Source organism: Aquarana catesbeiana, linkage group LG01, assembly GCF_042186555.1.
Source record: "Aquarana catesbeiana isolate 2022-GZ linkage group LG01, ASM4218655v1, whole genome shotgun sequence".
Taxonomy (NCBI): Eukaryota; Metazoa; Chordata; class Amphibia; order Anura; family Ranidae; genus Aquarana; species Aquarana catesbeiana.
The window spans coordinates 540,611,367-540,635,168 of NC_133324.1; the positions used below are offsets into that span (position 1 = coordinate 540,611,367).

The following is a 23,802-nucleotide window of genomic DNA, read 5'->3' on the forward strand; positions in this document are numbered from 1 at the left end:
AGTTCCTTCTGTGCCCGGCAGGGCAGGGGACAGGTTTCTTCCCTCCACGTCCCAGGCTGCGGGGATTGGCGGAAGGCACATTTCCTCTGCGCCCGACAGGGCGGGCAATGTGCAGTTAACCCCTCCCCCGCTGATACCCCGTGCACACCGGCAGCCTCCCGCGCCCCGCAGGGCGGAGGCCAGCCGGGTGCGTTTGACCTCCACCCCAGCGGTGGGGCAACCGCTTCCCTACGCGCCCGTCCGGGCTGGCGGTCCTGATGGGATGCCTGCATCGGTTGCCCAACCTCATCCCCCTGCGCCCGCCAGGGCGGGGGATCTCGGCTCCAGACCCGGGCTGGTGGCGGCATCCGCCCCGGGTCAAGCAAGAGGAGCAGACAGGTGTACCTGCCGCTGCTCAGCCTCTGTCCATAGTCAGTCGGATTCGACCGGGTCCGTGGTTGGACCCCCGCCCTTGGACCTTTCCTTGAGTCGGGACAGCCCAGCAGATTACGCGGCCCGCCTACGCTTACAGTCCTCTGGGATCGCCTTGGAGCCGGATTCGCTGCCGGGCCCGGTGGCCGATCGTCCATCACCCGCGATGCCTCCTCGTCCAAGTGAGTATGACTGTGAGTTAATTTGGGGTAGAGGTCCTGATGCTTCCGTATCGGGCCCGGATGACCGCATAGCGTCGGTTGTGAAATCAGTTCTCTCTAGTATGGGTGTCTCGGGATCTCCCAACCCCACCTCCGCTTATGGGGGTGCGTTATGGGCAGTGTCGCCGACGGGTACCCACTTGGCGGACGAGACGAAAGAAAAGATATGGCGTTGCGAATTCGTCGACTTTCTTACCCTCGTTCCGCCGGACAGGGAGACGATCGACAAATCTCGACGGGTTGACGTATCGGCGCAGGGTGACAAACCCAAACAGCTTCCTAGGACGTTCGGGAACTGGCTGCAGGGGTTTTGTGCCTATGCGGGAGTGCTCAGTGAGCGGTTCCCGGAGTTGGCCACTTCGTTATTTTGCTATTTAGACCTTATTTAGGGTGCATACAAGGTCTATGGGGGTCAGTGCTGGTTCCATTATGACACTCAATTTCGGCAGAAAATGGCGGCACGGCGGGAATTTCGTTTTGATTGTCAGGACGGTAGCCTGTGGTTGCTGCTTATGTGCCCTCACAGGCCTTCGTCCTTTCAGTCCGCGGTCGGCGCCCCTCAGTCCAGAGCGTCGGCCGCTCCAAAGAAGGGTATCTGCTGGCTTTTCAACGAAAGCCACTGCAAGTGGTACTCCGCCTGTCGTTTCAGGCATGAGTGCTCCAGTTGTGGAGGGGCTCACCCCGCCAGTAAGTGTTTTCGAAAGGGAAAACAGTCGTTTTCCAGACCCGGACCCAAGACTGACCTTCTTAAGCCGGAGGACGCCGGTGAACGTCATAAAGATGCTTCCCTGGCTAGACCGGTACCCCCTTCGTAGAGAGGCCCTGATTCTGCGGGACGGTTTGGACCGCGGTTTCTGGATACCCTTTACCCCGTCGGACGCCCCGACCATGTCTCATAATTTAAAATCGGCGGAAGAATTCGAGTCCGTCGTGGCCGAGAAGCTCTGGAGGGAATTGGAACTGGGAAGAATGGCAGGCCCCTTTGATCTCCCTCCTTTCCACAACCTGAGGGTATCTCCTCTCGGTGTGGTCCCAAAAAAGGCGGAGGGAAAATTTCGCCTCATTCATCACCTTTCCTACCCTTCTGGCTCCTCGGTGAACGATGGCATTGACAGGGAGGAATCCAGAGTGCACTATGCGTCCTTTGACAGGGCGCTTCAGCTGGTCAGGGCAGCGGGGCAGTCTGCCCTTCTGGCAAAAGCGGACATTGAGTCTGCATTTCGCCTCCTCCCGGTCCATCCGGACTGTTTCCACCTCCTGGGTTGCTACTTTCAGGGTAGCTATTTTTTCGACATGTGCCTCCCTATGGGTTGTGCCATCTCGTGTTATTTTTTTGAGCTATTTAGTAGCTTCCTTGACTGGGTGGTCACCCAGGAGGCGGGTATTCAGTCCATTCTGCATTATCTTGATGACTTTCTTTTTGTGGGTCCAGCGGGCAGTGGGCGGTGTCTGCGGCTGCTCACTGTTTTTCAGGATACATGCCGGCTTTTCGCCGTCCCGCTGTCCGCTGACAAGACGGAGGGTCCCGCCACAGTCCTGTCTTTTTTAGGTATTGAGATAGACACGGTGGCGATGGTTTTTAGGTTGCCTAGTGACAAGTTGTCCAGGCTCCTCTCGTTGGTCCGCTTGGCGAAAGGGGCGAAGAAATTACAGCTGAAACAGCTACAGTCCTTGCTGGGTCATCTGGTTTTCGCCTGTAGGGTCATCCGGATGGGGAGGGCCTTCTGTAGGCGACTGTCATGGGCCACGAAGGGCATAACTGCCCCTCACCACTATGTCAGGATCACCAAGCCTATGAGGGATGACTTAGGGATATGGCTATCATTTTTGCAGACTTACAATGGACAGTCGTGCTGGTTGCGGGAGGAAGTACCGAACCCACAGCTGGAGCTATATACCGATGCTGCAGGCTCCTGTGGGTTCGGCGCTTTCTTTCAAGGGGAATGGGCTGCTGAACGCTGGCCGGCCTCATGGGCCCACATGGATTTGTTGCGCAACCTCACCCTGCTGGAGCTGTTTCCAATTATTGTTGCTGTTGAGCTCTGGGGTGAAAGGTTGCGCAATCACCAGGTGGTCTTCTGGTCGGATAACATGAGTGTGGTGCAGGTGGTGAATAAACAGTCAGCCAGTTCTCCTCCGGTCGTTTCGTTGCTACGGTTTTTAGTTTTAAAATGTTTACATTTCAACATCTGCGTTAGGGCTAGGCATGTGCCGGGTACCTCTAATGATATTGCCGATGCTCTTTCTCGTCAACAGTTTTGCCGTTTTCGAACACTGGCTCCGATGGCTTCTTTGGAGGGCCTCCCCTGTCCGGCCCACTTATGGAACCTCGTTTCCGGCGTTTGACTGAGCTCCTCCGGTCGTCGCTTTCCTCGCGGACGTGGGCGGCGTACTGCCGGGTTTGGCATGAGTGGGTCCAGGCGTCGGGCGGTGAGTTTAACATTTATTCTCCGGATGACCGTCGTTTAACCTTATTTGCCTATTTATTATTTCTATCGGAAAAAGGCGTTTCCGGGTCGACGGTTTCATCCGCGTTGTCGGCCCTGTCATTTTGGTTCCAGCTCTTAGGGTGGGAGGATGTAACGAAAGCTTTTCTTGTCCGGCGGGTTATCCGGGGTTGGAAGCGGGTTACGCACCTCCCGGATACCAGACGCCCTATATCTATTCAGATTCTTTTGGGCATCTTGTCTCTTCTTCCGAATGTATGTTCATCGGAATATGAGACTCTCCTTTTCAGGGTAGCTTTTTCTTGGGCTTTCTTTGGTGCCTTTCGAATTGGCGAATTGGTGTCAAAGTCAAAATTGATCCCGGGGGGCATCCTATGGGAGGACGTGGCGTTGTCGCACCGCAGTGTCATTCTTCTTTTCTTGCGTTCATCCAAGACTGATTGTTTTGGCAAGGGCCGTCGGGTAGTCTTGCATTATTGCGGCGGCCCCTTTTGTCCGGTGTTCCTGGCCCTCTCTTTCGTGCCTTCGCGCCCCCTGTCCCCTACATTTTTTGTCCATGCTGATGCAACTTCTCTCAGCCGTTTTCAATTTTTGCGCGTTTTTCGTCGTTGTCTGGAGATTTTGGGTTTTCCTGCGAAGGAATTTTCCACCCACTCTTTTCGCATTGGCGCAGCGACCGCCGCGTCGGGTTTGGGTTTCTCTGATACGGAACTTCAGCGTTTGGGTAGATGGGAGTCTTCTCGTTTTTCTCTGTATGTCCGACCACATCTGTTGTGTTGATTTCCAGGTTCTTTTCCGGCACAGATTTGGATCCTCGGGGATTCTTTCGTATACTGGGCCGCTCGTCGGGCAGAGATCCGAACTTACGGCAGGAACTTGGGATTCTCATACGATGTGGCGAGGATACGATGGATCGGGTTGCGTGGGTTACGTTGGACTCAGGTTCTTCAGGAATGTCAGCAACTTCGTGCCCACGTTTCTGGTCCCATCATCCTGGTCATACATGCGGGTGGGAATGACGTTGGATATATGCGATCCGTGGACATCATATCTGCTGTAAAAAGTGACATTGCCCAATGTTGTGCTTTCTTTAATAACCTGACAGTTGTTTGGTCGGAAATCGTGCCCCGCTCGGTATGGGCGCGTGATGTCCCTGGCCCCCTTCTAGAACATTTTCGTAGGAAGGTCAATGCCCAAGTGGCTAAGTTTGTGCGCCAGATAGGGGGTGTAGTGGTCCGCCACAGGGACCTGGAGGGTGATAATAGCGATTTGTTGCGGAGGGATGGAGTTCATCTGAATGACATCGGGCTGGATATTTTTAATTTGGGTCTCCAGAGGGGCGTGGAACAGGCGCTGGCTGCGGTGGGGCGCCAGTCAGTAGCTTACTGACAGGCGGGTGGCGGTTTTTGGTGACCTTGCCAGCAAAACACGGCGGTAAGAGGTACGCCCTTCACGCTAATTGGGAGATAGACGGCAGTCCGGCACTTATGGTAAGGACAGGCCCCTCAGTTATCTCCCTTTCCACCAGTCGGAACTGAGTGCTCACAGTGCTACTGTGACTGGCACTGTGGAATGTTAAATGTATGTTTAAGTTGTTAAAGAGTTGAATTTAATAAAAGCTGTGGCCTTGCCCTTTCCAACATGAATGGTGGTAAGTGGTCTTTATTGGATGGGAAGAAGGGGTAAGGTCTAAGTTGGTTGGATCATGGTATGGACCTGGGTTTATTGCACCTCAGCAGTCATGCAGGCCTCTTGAACCCATTGGGAAAGAGAGCCCTGACTGTTGGGGGCATAACCAGGGCGGAGTATGGTGACTAGGGGTCACGGTGGATTGGTGGGGGGACGGAGTGGGGTTGGGCCTGAGCTCACTAAGGTGGTTGCCCCAGGGGATTCTGGGCCTTTTTGGTGAAGAAGATCGGTAAGAGCTGCCCACCCTCCCGCCCTTTATATGGTTGGTACGTCACAGCTTGCTGCGGTTTTTGGTGACCTTGCCAGCAAAACACGGCGGTAAGAGGTACGCCCTTCACGCTAATTGGGAGATAGACGGCAGTCCGGCACTTATGGTAAGGACAGGCCCCTCAGTTATCTCCCTTTCCACCAGTCGGAACTGAGTGCTCACAGTGCTACTGTGACTGGCACTGTGGAATGTTAAATGTATGTTTAAGTTGTTAAAGAGTTGAATTTAATAAAAGCTGTGGCCTTGCCCTTTCCAACATGAATGGTGGTAAGTGGTCTTTATTGGATGGGAAGAAGGGGTAAGGTCTAAGTTGGTTGGATCATGGTATGGACCTGGGTTTATTGCACCTCAGCAGTCATGCAGGCCTCTTGAACCCATTGGGAAAGAGATCCCTGACTGTTGGGGGCATAACCAGGGCGGAGTATGGTGACTAGGGGTCACGGTGGATTGGTGGGGGGACGGAGTGGGGTTGGGCCTGAGCTCACTAAGGTGGTTGCCCCAGGGGATTCTGGGCCTTTTTGGTGAAGAAGATCGGTAAGAGCTGCCCACCCTCCCGCCCTTTATATGGTTGGTACGTCACAGCTTGCTGCGGTTTTTGGTGACCTTGCCAGCAAAACACGGCGGTAAGAGGTACGCCCTTCACGCTAATTGGGAGATAGACGGCAGTCCGGCACTTATGGTAAGGACAGGCCCCTCAGTTATCTCCCTTTCCACCAGTCGGAACTGAGTGCTCACAGTGCTACTGTGACTGGCACTGTGGAATGTTAAATGTATGTTTAAGTTGTTAAAGAGTTGAATTTAATAAAAGCTGTGGCCTTGCCCTTTCCAACATGAATGGTGGTAAGTGGTCTTTATTGGATGGGAAGAAGGGGTAAGGTCTAAGTTGGTTGGATCATGGTATGGACCTGGGTTTATTGCACCTCAGCAGTCATGAAACGTGTTTGTTATGGATGTAAGGTTCTGTAGTTGTGATGAAGTCCATCACAGGGACATAATAGAGGTGCCACAATGAAATTCAGTCCCTTGGATAAGATTTATTTTACAAACTGGGTAAGCTTTCTGTCTAAGGCCTCATGCACACGAGACGCTGTTTAACTCGCGATCAGAGGCAGTTGGACACTTTTTTTTAAATGCCCCTGAACCCATTTAATGTTATCCTATGTGTCCATGTACACAGTCTCGTTTTCTGGCATTTTTAGGCAGTTGCATATAACCTCGTTTTTCCGGAAGCAAAAAAATGGGTTCAGACGCAAAAGTTTTCCACGTTTCAGACGCCAAACGCGGCTAAACGCCAGTACCGCGTTTAGCCGTGTTTGCGTTTATAAGTGTTTTTAAAGGAACATTTTATGACCCGAATTTGGGGCCCTATATCTCGGGGCCACCTGGTGCTAGGAACCCCAAATTTGGTGTGCTAACACAGTTGGACTAACACTACAACATATCCAAATTTGGAGGAAATAGAGTTCCTAGCACTAAGTGGCCCTGAGATATGGGGCCCCAAAATCGGGTCACAAAATGTCATTCTCTGCTGCAGAAGTGTCTGACATTTTGCGACCCGACTTTGGGGCCCCATATCTAGGGGGCCACTTGGTGCTAGGAACCCCAAATTTGGTGTGCTAACACAGTTGGACTAACACTATAACATATTTGGGGTTCCTAGCACCAGGTGGCCCTGAGATATGGGGCCCCAAAGTCAGGTCGGAAAATGTCATTCTCTGCTCTGCAGACGTTTCTAGATGCAAACGCGGCTAAACGCGGCATGCAAACACGGCAAAACGGGGTGTTTCTAAACGCCGGTTTCAGCTTTTAAAAACATGTGTTCAGCAGAGTTTGCACCGGCGTCTCGTGTGCATGAGGCCTTAAAGGTTCTTTACCCATTGTTATTATTATTTTGGGGTGTTTCTTATAATCCTTTATTCCTAACTTATTCATAACTCCTCTGTTCTGTTGCTAAACTGTAGTAGCAAAATGTTGAACTTGTTCACTTGTCTCCCCTTGCTTTGGTGCCAAATTCTATTTAACACACTTTCAATTTCAGAGCAGGTGGTTTTACATCTGTACACCAGTGATTTGATAATTCACATGCAATATTATGACCTTTTTATATTCCATTATTTATTAAAGCCCTCACTGTTTCACGTAATACTCTCTGATGTAATTACTTATGGTGCAGGGGGAAATTTTCACAGTTTATTGTACAGAAAAGCTAGCCATACATTTAAAGATTTCTCTAGTTCCTCCCTGTAAGTTGAACAAGAGAAATTAATGAATTCCTCTACCCACACTAAACAGCATGGATAGAGGGATCTTCCCTGATGACTTTTGTACCCTGACAGCCAATGCTTCTGTGGCTGTCAGAATACCCCAACCATGACTGCATCTGTTTGCCTGCAGTCACTGTTTTGACTGAGAATTTTCTTCCCAGCTATTTTGATTGTCATATCAAAGTTTTCGAGCTGGGTGGTGCCAACAAGGCCATGATTCATCACAAATCTGCCAAAATTCAAGATGACCAGCATAACACTTTAAATAGCTACTGCTGATGTGCATGAATATTATTTACTTAAAACAACCTAAAATCTCCTCTCTTTCTAGAGCTGCCTTCCGATTGCCATGCAGTCTTTTTGAATGGAGAGAAGAGTGGCATATTTAAAATTCAACCAGCCAATGCTCAGCCCTTTGAAGTATACTGTGAAATTACAGCCGGTAAGTTTGCAAGTTTAATGGTATTAAAGCAAATCTGTGGCATCTTCCAACAAGAAAAAGATAATATGATAAAACTATGTGAAAACCAAGAAGTGATCAATAATCCAGAGATATGGATAGGTGAAGTTATATGGTATTTTCTTGGAAACATATAGCACTGGTTAAATCCTCTGCCTGGTTCTCACAAGGCTAACAATTCTCTGCCGTTTATGTGGGCAAATAGGCATGCTTAAAACAGAGGATTATCTGAATGCCTAGAGAAAGCATGCTAATTGTATCGGAAATAGTAGTTGGCTGGATAACTGTTTAAATAGTTTTTGTTTATCCTGCAAATAAAAAAAAAACAGTATTCAGGATTCTTTTCTCTGAGTGAACTCCAGGATTTACACTTACGTGACATAAAAGCCTGATATTTGTATATAACTAAAATTGTCTATATCACTGGATCTTCTAATAATTTTGATATATTTCACTGGAGGTTAGGGCATAAAAAAAAAAAAAAATGACAAAACAAAAAAACCATAAGCAATAGAAAGTTTAGTTAGTGTTCTAATTAAAAAGCATAGGAATTTTATCAAGTTTCACCATATAGCGGGTGGAGGGAAAGAAAATTGTTCAATTCCAATATCAACACAGTCAGTGTTGATGGGGGAATGCCTCCCGCAGCGCTACTGTGTTCAGCAGCTACAGCCGCCGGCAGTAATCGCATGTAAACAATTCAACAGGCTGGTTGTACCCAAGTCAATTGATGGATGCAACTTATTGCCTACAGCGCTAATTCAGCGGCTTTTACCCGAGAAAGCGATTGAACAGAAGTCGATTTGCAGATAGACTTCTGTTCAACTGCAGTTTCCACAAATGAATTGGATTTTTGATCCATGTATGGCCAGCTTAACAGTGTGTCTATATCTAATATATGTATGATGCACGAAAAGTGCAGCAGGATATAACCCACTTGGACTTTATAGGCAGAGATCAAAGAGAAATGTGAATAGATTTAAAAGGCAACAACTTTTTTATTTTTTTATTGGTACCAGGTTAAAATAGGATAAGAGCAAGGGCTAGATAAGCCCAAGGATAGTGAACATACATTTAAATCATAACAATAATACATAGAATATAATTTAAATGAAAACAAGTACTCAAAAATACTAGACTGCACACTGGGTACTGCCAGAGATAAACTGTGGTCCGTCCGCATGAGTTGCTGCGATGTATCCCAACATGTTTCAGGATTAAATTCCTTCTTCAAAAGTTATTTCAAAAGAGTATTTCTAGAGGGTAGCATACTATAAGTAGGTATACAGCATAACAAATAGCTGGTGATTGCCCAAGGGATGTGAATAAAGCCCCATGGGATCAGGTGATGATATTTACCGAACATAGCTTGCACAGAAGATGCGTCCAGGTCCTTGGGGGAACTTCCAACTGAGGCCAGCCAGTGTGGTGCAGAGGTTTAAATACTCAAACCCCTAATCAAGAGGCCAATCCTATCCTGCAAAATGTGCTGGCTATATTTTAACCTGGTAGCAATAAAAGTGGCATTATTGCCTTTTAAATCTATTCACGTTTCTACTTGATCTCTGCCTATAAAGTCCAAGGGGGTTATATCCTGCTGCACTTTTTGTGCATCATACATATACTGTTTTTCTGGATGTTGGCAGTCTTTATACACTCAGCCCCAGACACTACTGTTATGTGTCTATATCTAAGAACCCTATATAGTATGTAACTAAAACACATGTTGTGCAACAATGTTAAGTCTCGTACACACGATCGGATTTTCAGCAGACAAAGCGTCAGACTTTTGTCCGAAGGTCGTGTGCCAGGAACTTGTCTTGCATACAAACGATACACAATTGTCGGCCAACAAACAGGAACGTAGTGACGTACTACGAGGAATTTCAGCTCTTGAGCGCCACCCTTTGGGCACCTTCTGCTAATGTCGTGTTTGGTGAGCATTGATTCCGAGCATGCGTGTTTGTACTTTCAACTTTTGCGTGACGGACTTGTGTACACACGATAGGAAAATCTGACAACAGACCGTTGTCCGTGGAAAATTTACTAGCCTGCCATCCAACATTTGTTGGTCCAACGACAACAGTTGTCTGATGGAGTGTACTAACGGTCGGATTTTAGGCCAACAGTCTGTCATCACACAATGCCCTGCCGAAAATCTGATTGTGTGTACGAGGCTTTAGAGTGTCATCTACAGGTTAAATATTCTTTAAAACATAGAATATGTGCCAATAACTGAAGTATAACGTTTACATTTTTCAAATGAAGCTAGAAAATATTATCACATATTTTATTACACCATATTTGAGCTACTTAACCCATTCTCACACACAATCCATAGAACAACATTGCTAAGCAGGGTCCCGGTTACATCTAGGAGTGTACAGCAGTAATGCTCAGCTAATGATCAGGAATCAAACCATTAGTAAACAACAGCTCGTTTGCATTACCTGTTAAACTATTTATTTCTGTGAAAGAAACACAGAATAAAATACAGTTTATTTGGTATTGTGTTTAAAAAAAAAAAAAAAGTGTTTTACAATGTTAAAAATTAAAAAACGTTTCCACATATTTATCCACCTGGCAGCCTTGAATATAAACACCCAGTCAGGGCATTTATTACAACAGAGTACTCAATACATATGTTCTTAAAAAAAATGTAAAATTATTCAGGTAATCAAAATAGTCATAAAATTATTGTCAATAGAATAAACGCACTCTTCTAAATTTGGCCAGGGTTTTCATGCATCAATTGATCATTGGCAATGAAAGGGTTAAAGAACATAGTTGAACTTCTTAATGATTACTCCTTCTAATGATTGTTGTTTTTTTTTCCTCATAGAAGCAGGATGGACTTTTGTTCAAAGGCGTATAGATGGGTCTGTTGATTTTGACCAGCTCTGGGAATCATACAAGAATGGCTTTGGTAATCTAAGTGGTTAGTAGCAAGTTTGTTATTTATATATTGACACACATATATTTTAAAACTGTCTTAACCTCTTGCTTACTGGGCACTTAAACCCCCCTCTTACCCAGACCAATTTTCAGCTTTCAGTGCTGTCACACTTTGAATGACAATTGCGCGGTCATGCTACACTGTACTCAAATGACATTTTTATCATTTTTTTCACACAAATGGAGCTTTCTTTTGGTGGTATTTAATCACCACTTGGGTTTTTATTTTTTGCTAAACAAACAAAAAAAAAAGTTTCATAGTTTGTTATAAAATTTTGCAAATGGTAAATTTTTCTCCTTCATTGATATTCGCTGATGAGGCTGCACTGATGGGCACTGATGGGCTGCACTGATGGGCACAGATAAGGCGACACTGATAGGCACAGATAAGACGACACTGATGGGCACAGATAAGATGGCACTGATGGGCCCTGATGGGTGGCACTGATAGATGTCACTGATGGGCATTGGTAGGTGGCACTGATGGGCACTGGTAGGTGGTATTGATTGGCAGCACTGGTGATGACGCACTGATTGGTGATTTATAAGTAGCACTATGGGCACTGATAGGTGACACTGTGGGCACTGGTAGGTGACGCTGGTGGGCACAGAAGGAGGCTCTCCACGATCGGGACCGATGTCCCTCTCGCAGCTGCCGGTGATCAGCTTTTTTTTACCTCCTCACGCGTGAGGAGAGAAATAGCCAATTACCAGCTCTGTTTACATCACATGATCAGCTGTCATTGGCTGACAGCTGATCACGTGGTAAGGGGTCGGGATCGACCCCTTACTCCGATCTGTGATCAGCCGAGTCTCAAAGACTCGCTGATCACAGAGTGCGCCGCGCGCGCCCTACAAGGGGCACGCAGGCTGCTCAAGCACGGGAGGACATCCATGGACGCCCTCCCAGCATATTAAGTCCGCGCTGCAGCCGTCTTTCAGCTATAGCGCGGATGGCAAGTGCTTAAAATGTCTTCTATTTCCATCATTATGGAGTTTGTGAATTCTTTTACTTTTTTAAACACAAGGCACTTCAAGCAACACTGTGCCCAAACAAAGTTTTTATCATTTTTTTCACACAAATAGAGCTTTTCTTTTGGTGGTATTTAATCACCACTGGGTTTTTTTTATTTTTTGCGATATAAGTAAAAAAAGAGCAAAAAGTTTGAAAAAAAACACTTTGTGTTTGTATCATAAAATTTTGCAAATAAGTAATTTTTGTTCATAAATTTGGGCCAAAATTTTCTACTGCTACATATCTTTGTTAAAAATAACCCAAGTTACTGTATATTATTTGGTCTGTGTGAAAGTTATAGTTTACAAGCTGTGGTGCAAATCATTAAAAAATGATCACACCTGGTGACGGCCTATCTCATTTCTTGAGGCCCTGAAATGTCAGGACAGTAGACATTCCAAGGTATTTAGTAAGAGGCATAGTGAGTTTTTTTAAGTTGTAATTTTTTCCCACACTTCTTGGAAAAATGAAGAAATTATTAATATATATATTTATTTTTTTTACACAAAATTGTCAAGAAGTCAACACACAGCATAAGCATACTTCCAATTACACCCCAAAATACATTCTGCTACTCCTCCTGAGTATGGCGATACCACATACAGTATCTCACAAAAGTGAGTACACCCCTCACATTTTTGTAAATATTTTATTATATCTTTTCATGTGACAACACTGAAGAAATGACACTTTGCTACAATGTAAAGTAGTGAGTGTACAGCTTGTATAACAGTGTAAATTTGTTTTCCCCTCAAAATAACTCAACACACAGCCATTAATGTCTAAACCGCTGGCAACAAAAGTGAGTACACCCCTACGTGAAAATGTCAGTCCAAATTGGGCCCAAAATGTCAATATTTTGTGTGGCCACCATTATTTTCCAGCACTACCTTAACCTTGGGCATAGAGTTCAACAGAGCTTCATAGGTTGCCACTGGAGTCCTCTTCCACTCCTCCCTGACGACATCACAGAGCTGGCAGATGTTAGAGACATTGAGCTCCTCCACTTTCCATTTGAGGATGCCCCACAGATGCTCAATAGAGTTTAGGTCTAGAGACATGCTTGGCCAGTCCATCACCTTTACTCTCAGCTTCATTAGCAAGGCAGTGGTGGTCTTGGAGGTGTATTTGGGGTCCTTATCATGCTGGAAGCACTCATATGTCTATTTTCCAAAGACAACCTCTGGATATGACTCTTAGCACGTGCACTCAACTTCTTTGGTCGACCATGGCGAGGCCTGTTCTGAGTGGAACCTGCCCTGTTAAACAGCTGTATGGTCTTGGCCACTGTGCTGCAGCTCAGTTTCAGGGTCTTGGCAATTTTCTTATAGCCTAGGCCATCTTTATGTAGAGCAACAATTCTTTTTTCAGATCCTCAGAGAGTTCTTTGCCATGAGGTGCCATGTTGAACTTCCAGTGACCAGTATGAGAGAGTGAGAGCGATAATACCAAATTTAACACACCTGCTCACCATGCACACCTGAGACCTTGTAACACTAAAGAGTCACATGACACCGGGGAGGGAAAATGGCTAATTGGGCCCAATTTTGGACATTTCCACGTAGGGGTGTACTCACTTTTGTTGCCAGCGGTTTAGACATTAATGGCTGTGTGTTGAGTTATTTTGAGGGGACAGCAAATTTACACTGTTATACAAGCTGTACACTCACTACTTTACATTGTGGCAAAGTGTTATTTCTTCAGTGATGTTCCATGAAAAGATAGAATAAAATATTTACAAAAATGTGAGGGTGTACTCACTTTTGTGAGATACTGTATGTAAGACTTTTTCACAGCCTGGCCACATAGATAGGCCCAACATGCAGGGAGCACCATCAGGTATTTTAGGAGCATAAATTACACATCTAATTTCATTCCTACCTATCACACTTTTGAAGGTCCTGGAGCAACAGGACAATGGAAACACCCACAAAATGACCCTATTTTGAAAAGCAAACACCCCAACGTATATTCCAAGAGGTATGGGCTGGTGACAGGTACACAGGTTCTTTGATGAGTTGGTGACAGGTACTCAGGTACTCTGAGGGGCTAGTGACAGATACTCGGGTACTCTGATGGGCTGGTGACAGGTACTCGGGCACTCTGATGGGCTGGTGACAGGTACTCAGGTACTCTGAGCTGGAGATAGGTACTCAGCTATTCTTATGGGCTGGTGACAGGTACTCAGGTATTCTGATGGGCTGGTGACAGGTACTCGGGTACTCTGATGGGCTGGTGACAGGTACTCTGGGGCTGGTGACAGGTACTCTGATGCTGGTGACCGATACTCTGGGGCTGGTGACAGGTACTCTGATGCTCACTGTTCAAAGACTACAAGTATATTTACACTTTTGCAGTCAAATTTGAGAAAACTCACTATATGTTTGGTATGTGTTCCCGTTTTCACAGCATACCTAAAAATCATTTTAAAAAGTGTTTGTTTCTTTTTTCCTTTTTAATCTTGCTAGGTGTTTGATTGGAACAGATCTTGAGCAGACTGCAAGCTACGGTACTCTGATTAGTTTGAAATGAGAGGAAACTCAATCTGACCCCCTTGACAAAGAGAGACACACTCTGAGTTTCCCCCCCATTAACATACAACAAAGAAACACAGCTTCTAAATCTTTAGAACTTCTTTGGGACATAACGTGTTCACATCTAGTTTACAATTGATAATGAGATCTGCCAGCACAGTACAGACAGGTTTAATTATGGTAAACATTACCTCCACAGCCCTCTCTAAATCTCAGAGCCCCTCTGCACAGCAGAGGAAAACTTAAGTTTTGGAGTTTTCAGAAAAGAGGAAATAAAATGAAAGCAACATTTTTTTAAATGATTTCTGGTAAAGCAAACAAAACGTTGTCGTTTAAGTCTGCTATAAGTTCTACTGTATTGTTTCTTGTCCTGGTTATTGTTATCTAAATCAGTGCCATTTTTAATAGACAGACAATGTGGAAAACCAATATAAAAAGCATGTAGTCTTACAGCAAAGTTATTACATTTAGTGCTGTAACATAAACTCAATTTTGTTATCCATTTTGTTTTTCTGCTTTTCATTAGGTGAGTTCTGGCTAGGTCTAGCAAAGATGCATCAGATTGCTGAGCAGGGGCTGTACATTATGCACATAGAACTCCAAGACTGGGAGGGGAGCATCCAGTACATGGAGGTCCATTTCCACTTAGGAGGCCCTGACAAAGCCTATGCCCTGCAGCTACTTGGACCGGTGACCGGAGATCTGAAAAATGCTCTGAGTGAATTTCAACAACAAGCATTCTCTACCCAGGACCGAGATCAGGACTTGCAATCTGATGTTAACTGTGCAAAACTTCTTTCAGGTGAGCAGGACAATTTAGAAAAAATAAATAACAGTGGAATTATAACTGTCTGATGTTTGTTTCCTACTGAAAAAAAAAAAACCACTTGTACACATAATGTACCCAGATAATTACTATATAGTTGCAGGTTTAAAACATAAGTTTGAGGCACTACGTTTGAAAAAAAAGTACTTTTAAAAGAATGTGTATCAATTTTCCATGTTTATGTTATATCATCTTGAAGGGAACGTTCCATGAGAATTTAAGTTCTGCTTAGATGATAGCCCTGCTCTACCTGTACTTTGTTTAATACAGGTGGTGTGGGGCTGTTGTGTAAGCAGGCCATCCACTTTTATGGAAGGTCTGCTTTAAGAAGCCTACACAAATGTAAATTCCTGTTAGGACACTCTGTGTAGTCTAGGTAGATCTCCTGTTGTTTCTTGTTCATTCCTACCCCCAGTCATCAGTTCCGTAGGTGACATGTACATGTACTGCTCCTCTACCACGATAGCCACTTCCACATATGGTACAGCATGTAACAAGGCATGGCAAGTATGTAGTTTTGATTTGTGTAAAACATGAATTTGAGTTCAAATTCAGTAAACCCTGCAAACTTTAAGCCACCACAATAAACAAGTAAAGAAAAAAAAGTGCTCTGTGCAATGGCCTTAAAATATTCATGAGAGTAGGCATTCCCTCTTGGTTTAAAACAGGCATTGTCTACAGTGACTCAATGTTAGGTGACAAGTTTTCAACCTCATTTTGTGTGTACATGCAAATGTATTCTACTACACTTGGCTATCAAAAGTGTTCAGCATCCCGATGAATACTAATGTTCTTGTCAACAATCAAAACTGGGCTAAAGTACATACAAGCCCATGTTAAAGTGCAAAAGTTGTCATTTTGCACCTTTATTTTGCGATTGTAAAAAAACTCAAATAATAGAATAAACAAAATACACCCAAAACAAGTGAAAAAAAAAATATTTTTATTTCACTTTTGTACATTGTTTTACATTTCCCTTTGTTTGTTTCCATGTATTTTTAGACATAGGAGTCCAAATAGCAGCTTGAAAAACTTAAAGAGAAAAAAGAACACTTAGGGGACCCTTTGGGGATCCCATGCCATATAGGTGACTACAGCTTGCTTAGAAGCCCTCCAGAGGTGAATATGAAAAATGGTATCCCCATTACTGTGTAATACAATTTGAGTTTGAAACTCATGTTTTTCTATTTATTTATTTATTTGAATCATTGGATTCAGGTGAAACCAAACTTTTGGGGATTTGCTCCTTTTTTTATGCTTGCTATGGTGTGTAGTGCCATGATGGCAGCTTACCTGCCATAGTCCACTCGCAATATGTCTCTCCCATTTTCTGGTTCATGGGTGGATGGTTTTTTACACCACCTGCTTACAGAAGTATGATACTGCAGAGTCTAGAGCTAGGTTAAATCTGGCTTAGTGCACTGACAGTGTGTGAGCAGAGTAAACACTTTGGAAAGTCTCCTGTGCCTATAATTACTGCTGCTCTGTGGTTTACTTGACCTTTGTTCTGGCTCTGATTTCTAATCATCTTATATTTGACTATGATTCAGCCTGGATCCTAATTACTGTTATCTGTTTTCCACCTCTGTCCCCATAACTGACTTAACCTGTAACCTGTACTTGACTTTTTGCTTTATGATTTGGCTCATTCTATCTGCCTATCAGATGGTGAAAGTGGAATAATTTGAAGGTCCACAATCTAGGCCAAGCCACACAATCAAGTTTCACCCCTCTTTTGAAGGGGCAATGGCAAAACTTGGTACAGGAGAGTCGCTGTTGCCTGTAGAGATGAAATGGAGCCTCTATCGCAATTAACCACAAGGCTCAAAGAAACTGTGTGAACTTGACATTGGCAGAGCTTGAGTGTTATGAATAATTGATATTTAAAGAAAATCAGGATTTTGGTAAACTTAATGAAGGACAATAATACAGCACTATTGTATTGTACAGTGCAGTATTCTCTAACCTTCACATAAGTCTGTTGTTTGAGTGCACAGCAACCTTAAAAACCCAGTTGTAGATATATTTTCCCAGAAATCAAAACCAAAAAACCACAGCGCTAGCCAAAAAAATGTGTCACAAAAATAAATAGGTACACAAATGAAAAAAATGTTATATATATAATTAAATGTATAAAAAAACTAAATGTTGCAGCCACTCACTGACGTGCGTTCCCTCACCTAACACTTGTGAAAATATTTAAAGTGCAGCGCAACCAAATACATATATACTACCCCCATAAATACATGAAACACATTTCATCTCCTTATATACATAAATAATTAAATATAACCACGAAAAATTTATAAATTGAATACAGTGACCACAAATACTTAACGAGGCAGTAAATATCCCCCTAATGTTTGTACCTATAGGTAAGCCTAAAATATATAATAAGGCTTACCCATAGATACTGTTTAGGAGATATTTACTGTATACTGCGCAGATGACCTAATCGGCGCATGCGCTCTAAAGGACTCGCGGCTTTTCTTCAGAGCAGTGTTCCGTGACCGGTGGCTCTTGCGCGTATGCACAGGAGTGACGTCACACAGCTCTGGCCAGTCACACAGCCGTAGTCCGCAGACCCCAAAGGAAGACGGTCAAAGATGGATGCAGCCTCCAGCAGGGACAATGAGGGCTTTGTTTGCAGGTAAGTTTCACATAATGTGCTAGTATGCGATGCATACAAGCACATTAATGCCTTTATTTTGCAGGTCACAAAAAAAGAGGCAGTGTTCCTTATTATTTAACAGTGTCCCAATCCTTATTTATTTAGATTAAAGCCTAGTACACACAGGCCGAATGTCGGGCGGCAACGACCAGTTCAATAAAAAACGGCCGACATTCGGTCCCTGGCTTCTGTCAAAGGTTGATGATTGGAAAGGGTTTGTCGACTGGCTCCAGGTCAATGTTCTCAGCTATTGGCTGAGAGTGCTGACCAGAGTGTTCTGGCCACCCCCCTGTCAGAACACAATAGCACAGTAGAGGAGATCGCTGTACTGACATCGGATTGGTAGTACAGCGGCTCTGACCTGAGCTGTTAGTTTGCTTTCGTTCAACCCTGCGGGTTGAATGAAAAAAAACTAGTAGTGTGTATAAGGCTTAAGTATAAAAGTCCAAAAGTACTGTGTGTTTTCTGCAATAAATTGTGATGTGTTTAGCATGTGTGTTCCAAAAGAAAGAACCAAAAAACAAAAACAGGCTCTACCCAGAAACCTTTTAATATATTTTTAATAATGCAGAGTATTTTAGTATACAATAAACTTTGTAAAATGCTGAATCGTATCATTATAAATCTTAACCCAACCATGTATTGTGACTATATTGGTTCCATAAAAAGATTTTATGCTACACAGAGGCTGATTTATGAAAACTGGAATAAAAGTAAAGTCATTGTCTTAAACATATCAGATATCTTCTTTGAAACTGAACTTGCCATTAGAGTGTTTGTATGGGTAATCAATTGTGTCAATCCTTTACTTTGATACCAACTGTGATGCAAGTTAGAATTTTGTCACGCAGATATACTGGAGTAGGATAATTTACACAAAACATTTGCTTATGGCATGGTTTTCTAAAAATATTAAAACAGTCTTTGTACAGTAGATCATAACCATGAGCTTAAACTTACTTTTGGGAGTAAATGTATCATAGAAAATGCTATGAATTTAAAATTTATCCCCAGAGTCTGAGAAACTATTTTAATCTAAACCAGGGGTCTCCAAACTTTTCAAACAAAAGACCAGTTTATAGTCCTTCAGACTTTAGGAGGGCCAAATTGTGGCCAGCGTGGGCAGAAAATGTCCCGGGCCCGGCATCAGTGAGAATAAATATGGCCCCAGGGTTGGTGGTCAAAAGGAGTAGGCGTAGTGCCCCTAATAGTAGGAGGAATAGTATCCAATCATAGTTATCGGTGGAGGAAATGGTGCCCCACTTTTGGTGCCAGTGGGAGGAATAGTGCCTCATATCAGTGAGAGGAATAGTGCCCCAAGGGCTGGATAAAGGCTGGCAAAGGGCACCATCTGGCCCTCGGGCCACAGTTTGGAGACCCCTGATCTAAACTATAGGGTGTGGGTGACTTTTATTTTACTTGTTGAAGACAAATTATGCAAAACTATGTAAATTACTCTTTGTTCTAGGAGGCTGGTGGTTTAGCACATGTGGCAAATCCAACCTAAATGGTAAATATTTCCACTCAATACCACGGCAGCGACGCGAGAGAAAGCAGGGAATCTTTTGGAAGACTTGGAAAGGAAGGCATTACCCACTGAAATCAACTGTCATCAAAATTCGTCCTTTGGAAACAAAATGACCTGGACCAAAAAGGAAAGGACCCAATTGCAAAACTGTTTTTTTTTTTTTTTTGTACACATTACAAATCATTTTAATGGTAAGAGGAGGCCATGACCAACAGTGCAACCTAGGTCTTTTGCTTTTGAGACTGTATGTGCTTTTTGTACATTTTCATCTTAGAAACATAGAAAAATAGATGCGTGAAGGCAGAAAAAAAGACTAAGTGATCCACCAAGTCTGCTTCTTTTTTATTTTTATTTATTTATATATATATTTTTTCAACTTTTTTGGTATTGGAGTATAAATCCATGTTTGTTTGTCCCAGGAATGTTTGAACCCACTTACTGTTGACTCACTCACTACCTCTGCTGGAAGTCTATTCCAAAAATCAAGTACTCTTTTGGTAAAATAATACTTTCTAAGATTAGTTTACATACCACTCTGCACCACCATGTCACTGGATGACCCATCCATTTTACTGACGTTTGAACATTAGCACTCAGACTGGGTGAAGGGGGGTCAGTACAAAAAAAAAAAAAAAACAATCAAATACATTACTTGCAAATGCATTGTTGTCTTTACATTTTTTTCAGCTGGGTGGAGGAAGGATGAGTTGGTTGATTTATTTGAAAAAAGAAAAAAAGGAAGGGGTGGGGGTAGGGAGCATAAGATCATAAAGAGTTCGAAAGCTTTCAGAGTGTAACATCATTATTACAGCCAAAAATAAACCCTTTTTTCCTTTTAGATGCTCCATTGTACTTTATAACTACAGTATAATTATACAGTATGATTCTCATCTAATGAAGTAAGTCCCCTAAACTTCTTTCCCCTATAGTGTACAGTGAGTCCCTCAAGCTTTAGGCACAGTCTAATTGTACAATCTCCTTTAGATCTAACATCAACTATGAAGTACATGTGCCTGCCTGATGTGATACTATTATAATAGATTGTTTAGGTTTGTCCTCATATTATAATGTTTGAGTAAATCTAAAGTAGATTGTATAGCCGTATGGTCAGATTGTAGCAGTAGAGTCCCCTGCTTTCGACAAATATACATTTAAAAAAATTCTATCACAGCAACACCCATACAGGTGATGTAACAATCTCACGACTAAATTGAAATAAAAGTAACACTTTTGTCAGGTCAAACAGACCTTAGATGCGTTTTATCAGTGTATAAAGTTGTATAGTTGTTGCCTGTTGTTCAGCTATAGTAGTGTGTGCAATGAATTATGAATAATAATGTACAGAAGCTGTATAGTAGTTGGTGCTGTCTAACATTATGTATTTTTCTTTTTGTAATAAACTTGATATGTCAGCAAATGAATACATCTCTTTTTCATACATGAAATGTAAACTATATTTAATGTATATTGTACATTAAATATTTTTCGGGGGGGGGGGGGGTAATAGGTCCAAAGGCCCTCATATGACACAGGAAGCATCCTGTAATAACATTGTTCCACATATGATTTCCAGTGGTTTGGTTTTCTGTTGGTTACAATGATGCATTGCAATGCAGTGAAGGTAAAACATCCTTACAATAAAATCCTGTTACCTATAACTCACTCTCAGAACACCATCCTTAAATAAATGGGAAATGGCACTAGGTCAATAAATTTCAGACCAGGTTTGGCAGAAGCCTTCCAATATGCATCCAGATCCTCTCATTGTGCAAACCACTTGGAGTCCTTTTTGAAACTCCTCCACCATTGGTATGTAACACCTGTAAGACGTCCAAAAATGTATCTTACCCGTCTAACACACGAGGGTGCTGGCGACAGTGTGGTGAATTTGGTTCCCTACTATACCTTATGTGGTCATGCAAATCAGTTAGATCCTTCTGGAACAACATTTTTACTTTAATTTTTCAGCTAGTTGAAAGTCCAATCAGCCCCAACCCTACTTTAGTGCTACTTCATGTTGACCTAGAAAACTTTCCTCCCCAATCTAGAAGTATAATAATCCATCTACTCTATGCAGCAAAAATTAACGTCACAAGATTGTGGAAATCTTCCACATAATTTAGATCAATGAGATCGATAGTTATCAATGCGAAATAAAAAAGAGGTCTGCTCTTAGAAACCTTAAATTTGTCTATACTTGGTCCTTATGGTTTCATAATCCAAAATGTACAGTTCGGGGGCGTGTCCGAATGGCGAGGTGAATGGACGCACTGCAGAGGAGCTCCGTCTAGCCCTCTGCAATCCACTGCCATCCGGCATCCATAAACGCCAAAAACTGCCCCAAAACCTCTAAATCTAAATAGCCACTGGGCACTAGGAGAGCCTCTTACTGAGGACATTGGAGCAGATCAGCCGGCGGATTACTTTGTTTTCAAGCCGCGGCCGGCCTCACTTCACAGACGCCGGCCGCCATCTTGAGGCCTACAAGACACACAGCATCCCCGGTCTCGAGTGCCGCGATCAGCGGCGTGGAGGGCGATCGGCGGCCCTGGGGCCGGGAGTGCTTTATCTGGAGCGGACCGGACTGTGAGGGGGACACCAGACAGGGCAGAGCAAACAGGCCCTGGATGCACTGCAGGGGAGCTCCGCTTGGCCCTCTACAATCTACTGCCATCCGGCCTCCACAGACATCAAAAGCTGCCCCAAAGACTACCTGGTAGCCACTGGGCACTGGAGGAGTCCTTTCCTGAGAGTATTTAAGTAGATTGGCTGACGGATTGCCTTGTTTTCGGGCCGCGGCCGGCCTCACTCCACAGACGCCGGCCGCCATCTTGCGGCCTACGAGACACACAGAATCCCCGGTCTCGAGTGCCGCGGTCGGCGGCGCGGAGGGCGATCAGCGGCCCTGGGGCCGAGAGCGCTGTATCCTGAGCGGAGGGGACACCAGACAAGGCAGAGAAAGCAGGCCCTGGATGCTTGAGGCAGGCCCGAGGCCTGTGAGGCCCCCAGCATCACCGCATCTTGGCGCCACGGCCGGAGGTAAGGGGGTCATATAATTCACCTTCACTTAAAGTGGCCACCCCCTGGGCATATCTGACAAGTCTATAGCCAGCTCAGACCCATCGCTGGCCCCGGTAACACTAGAGACTTCCAGTGACGGCCGCCATCTTACCATCTGGCGGCCTAGCTTACAAGACGGGCCTGCACTATCAGAAACTGTGCCCTGGCTGGACGGTGCTCTCCCCCTTGAACCCATACGGGGTCCCAGCCTTGCGCCCATGTTAATAGGGTGACACCGCTGCTCCCGCAGGCCTGTTCTCCCTCCCCAGTCCCCCTCATCTCCGTGGAAGATAGGTTTTGATGGCGAGAGACTAACTATGGATGGCTGAAGACCCGCACCCCTGAGTCCCGTGCTATCCCGACAGCTACAGGCTATTTACATAGCATAGCACACCCACATAATACATGGCGGCAGCTAGCTCACACTCCACGGAGCTTACCGACCCCCAACAAGGCACCATACAGAGGTATCTACTTAGAACGACACCGATTGATCCCCGAACTCCCAAAGACAAGATGGCGCCCGGCCGCAACCCGGGGAAGACCAAGCCTCCCACCTCCGCCTCAACAGCAGCTCACACGGCAGAGGACAATAATGAGAGACTTCAGAATTCTAAGGGAGAGCCCTCAGCCTCCTCCACAAGGACAGTCTCATCGTCCGACACAGGCATCGGGGAATCCCAGTCTGCTACGCATCCCCTATCAGGAGAACCCATTAGAACGGAAGCTGCTGCCCTCCTCTCTGCCTTCAGAATGGATTTCGAATCCTGGGCAAGCAAAATGGAAGATTCCCTCCACGTGGAGCTGAACGCCCTGAGGCAACAAGTCACAGCTAACGAGGAAGCAGTATCGGTCTTAACCACGGCTCAGGGTGACCACGAGGCACGTATAACAGCCCTTGAATCCTCATCCGCGACACATCTTAGGCGCATACGCCACCAGCAACTCCGCATAGCGAAAATCGCAGTCGCAGAAATAACATTAGACTGCAAGGCATACCGGAGGCAACATCTGGAGCAGAATTGAAACCCACTGTCATAACTATCCTCAATAAAGCACTGGGAAGAGAGGCAACATCACCAATTGAACTGGATCGTGTTCACAGGGTAGGAGGACCAGGGGGGGCCCGAGATGGTTGCCCCCGCGATGTTCTATGTCGGGTCCACTATTACACTTTAAAAGAAGAGATCATGCGAAAGGCATGGAACTTGGGTCCTGTTGACTTCTTTGGTGCCCCTATTCACCTATACCCTGACTTATCTCGCAATACGCTGTATATGCGTAGAGTGGTGCGCCCTCTACTTGACCTTATACGGCAAGCTGGAGCTACCTATACATGGGGTCACCCCTTCAGCATCAAGGTGACACGGGGCGGCAACAGGTTTACGCTCTCTGATCCAGACCAACTGCCCGACTTTTTCCTCTTTATTGAACAAGATCCGGTGGAAGTTTT

General features: G+C 44.7%; 1 protein-coding gene across 1 annotated transcript in view; it reads left to right on the top strand.

The window, feature by feature from the left end:
• Window positions 1–20,710, top strand: part of ANGPTL4 (angiopoietin like 4) — a 55,868-nt gene extending 35,158 nt beyond the window's left edge. The window contains exons 4-7 of the mRNA XM_073595003.1: window positions 7,632–7,742; window positions 10,603–10,698; window positions 14,791–15,066; window positions 19,230–20,710. Of these exons, the coding sequence (XP_073451104.1) occupies window positions 7,632–7,742; window positions 10,603–10,698; window positions 14,791–15,066; window positions 19,230–19,402 (656 nt within the window). The 3' untranslated portion in view covers window positions 19,403–20,710. The remainder of the gene's footprint in view (window positions 1–7,631; window positions 7,743–10,602; window positions 10,699–14,790; window positions 15,067–19,229) is intronic.
• The last annotated feature ends 3,092 nt before the right edge of the window (window positions 20,711–23,802 follow it).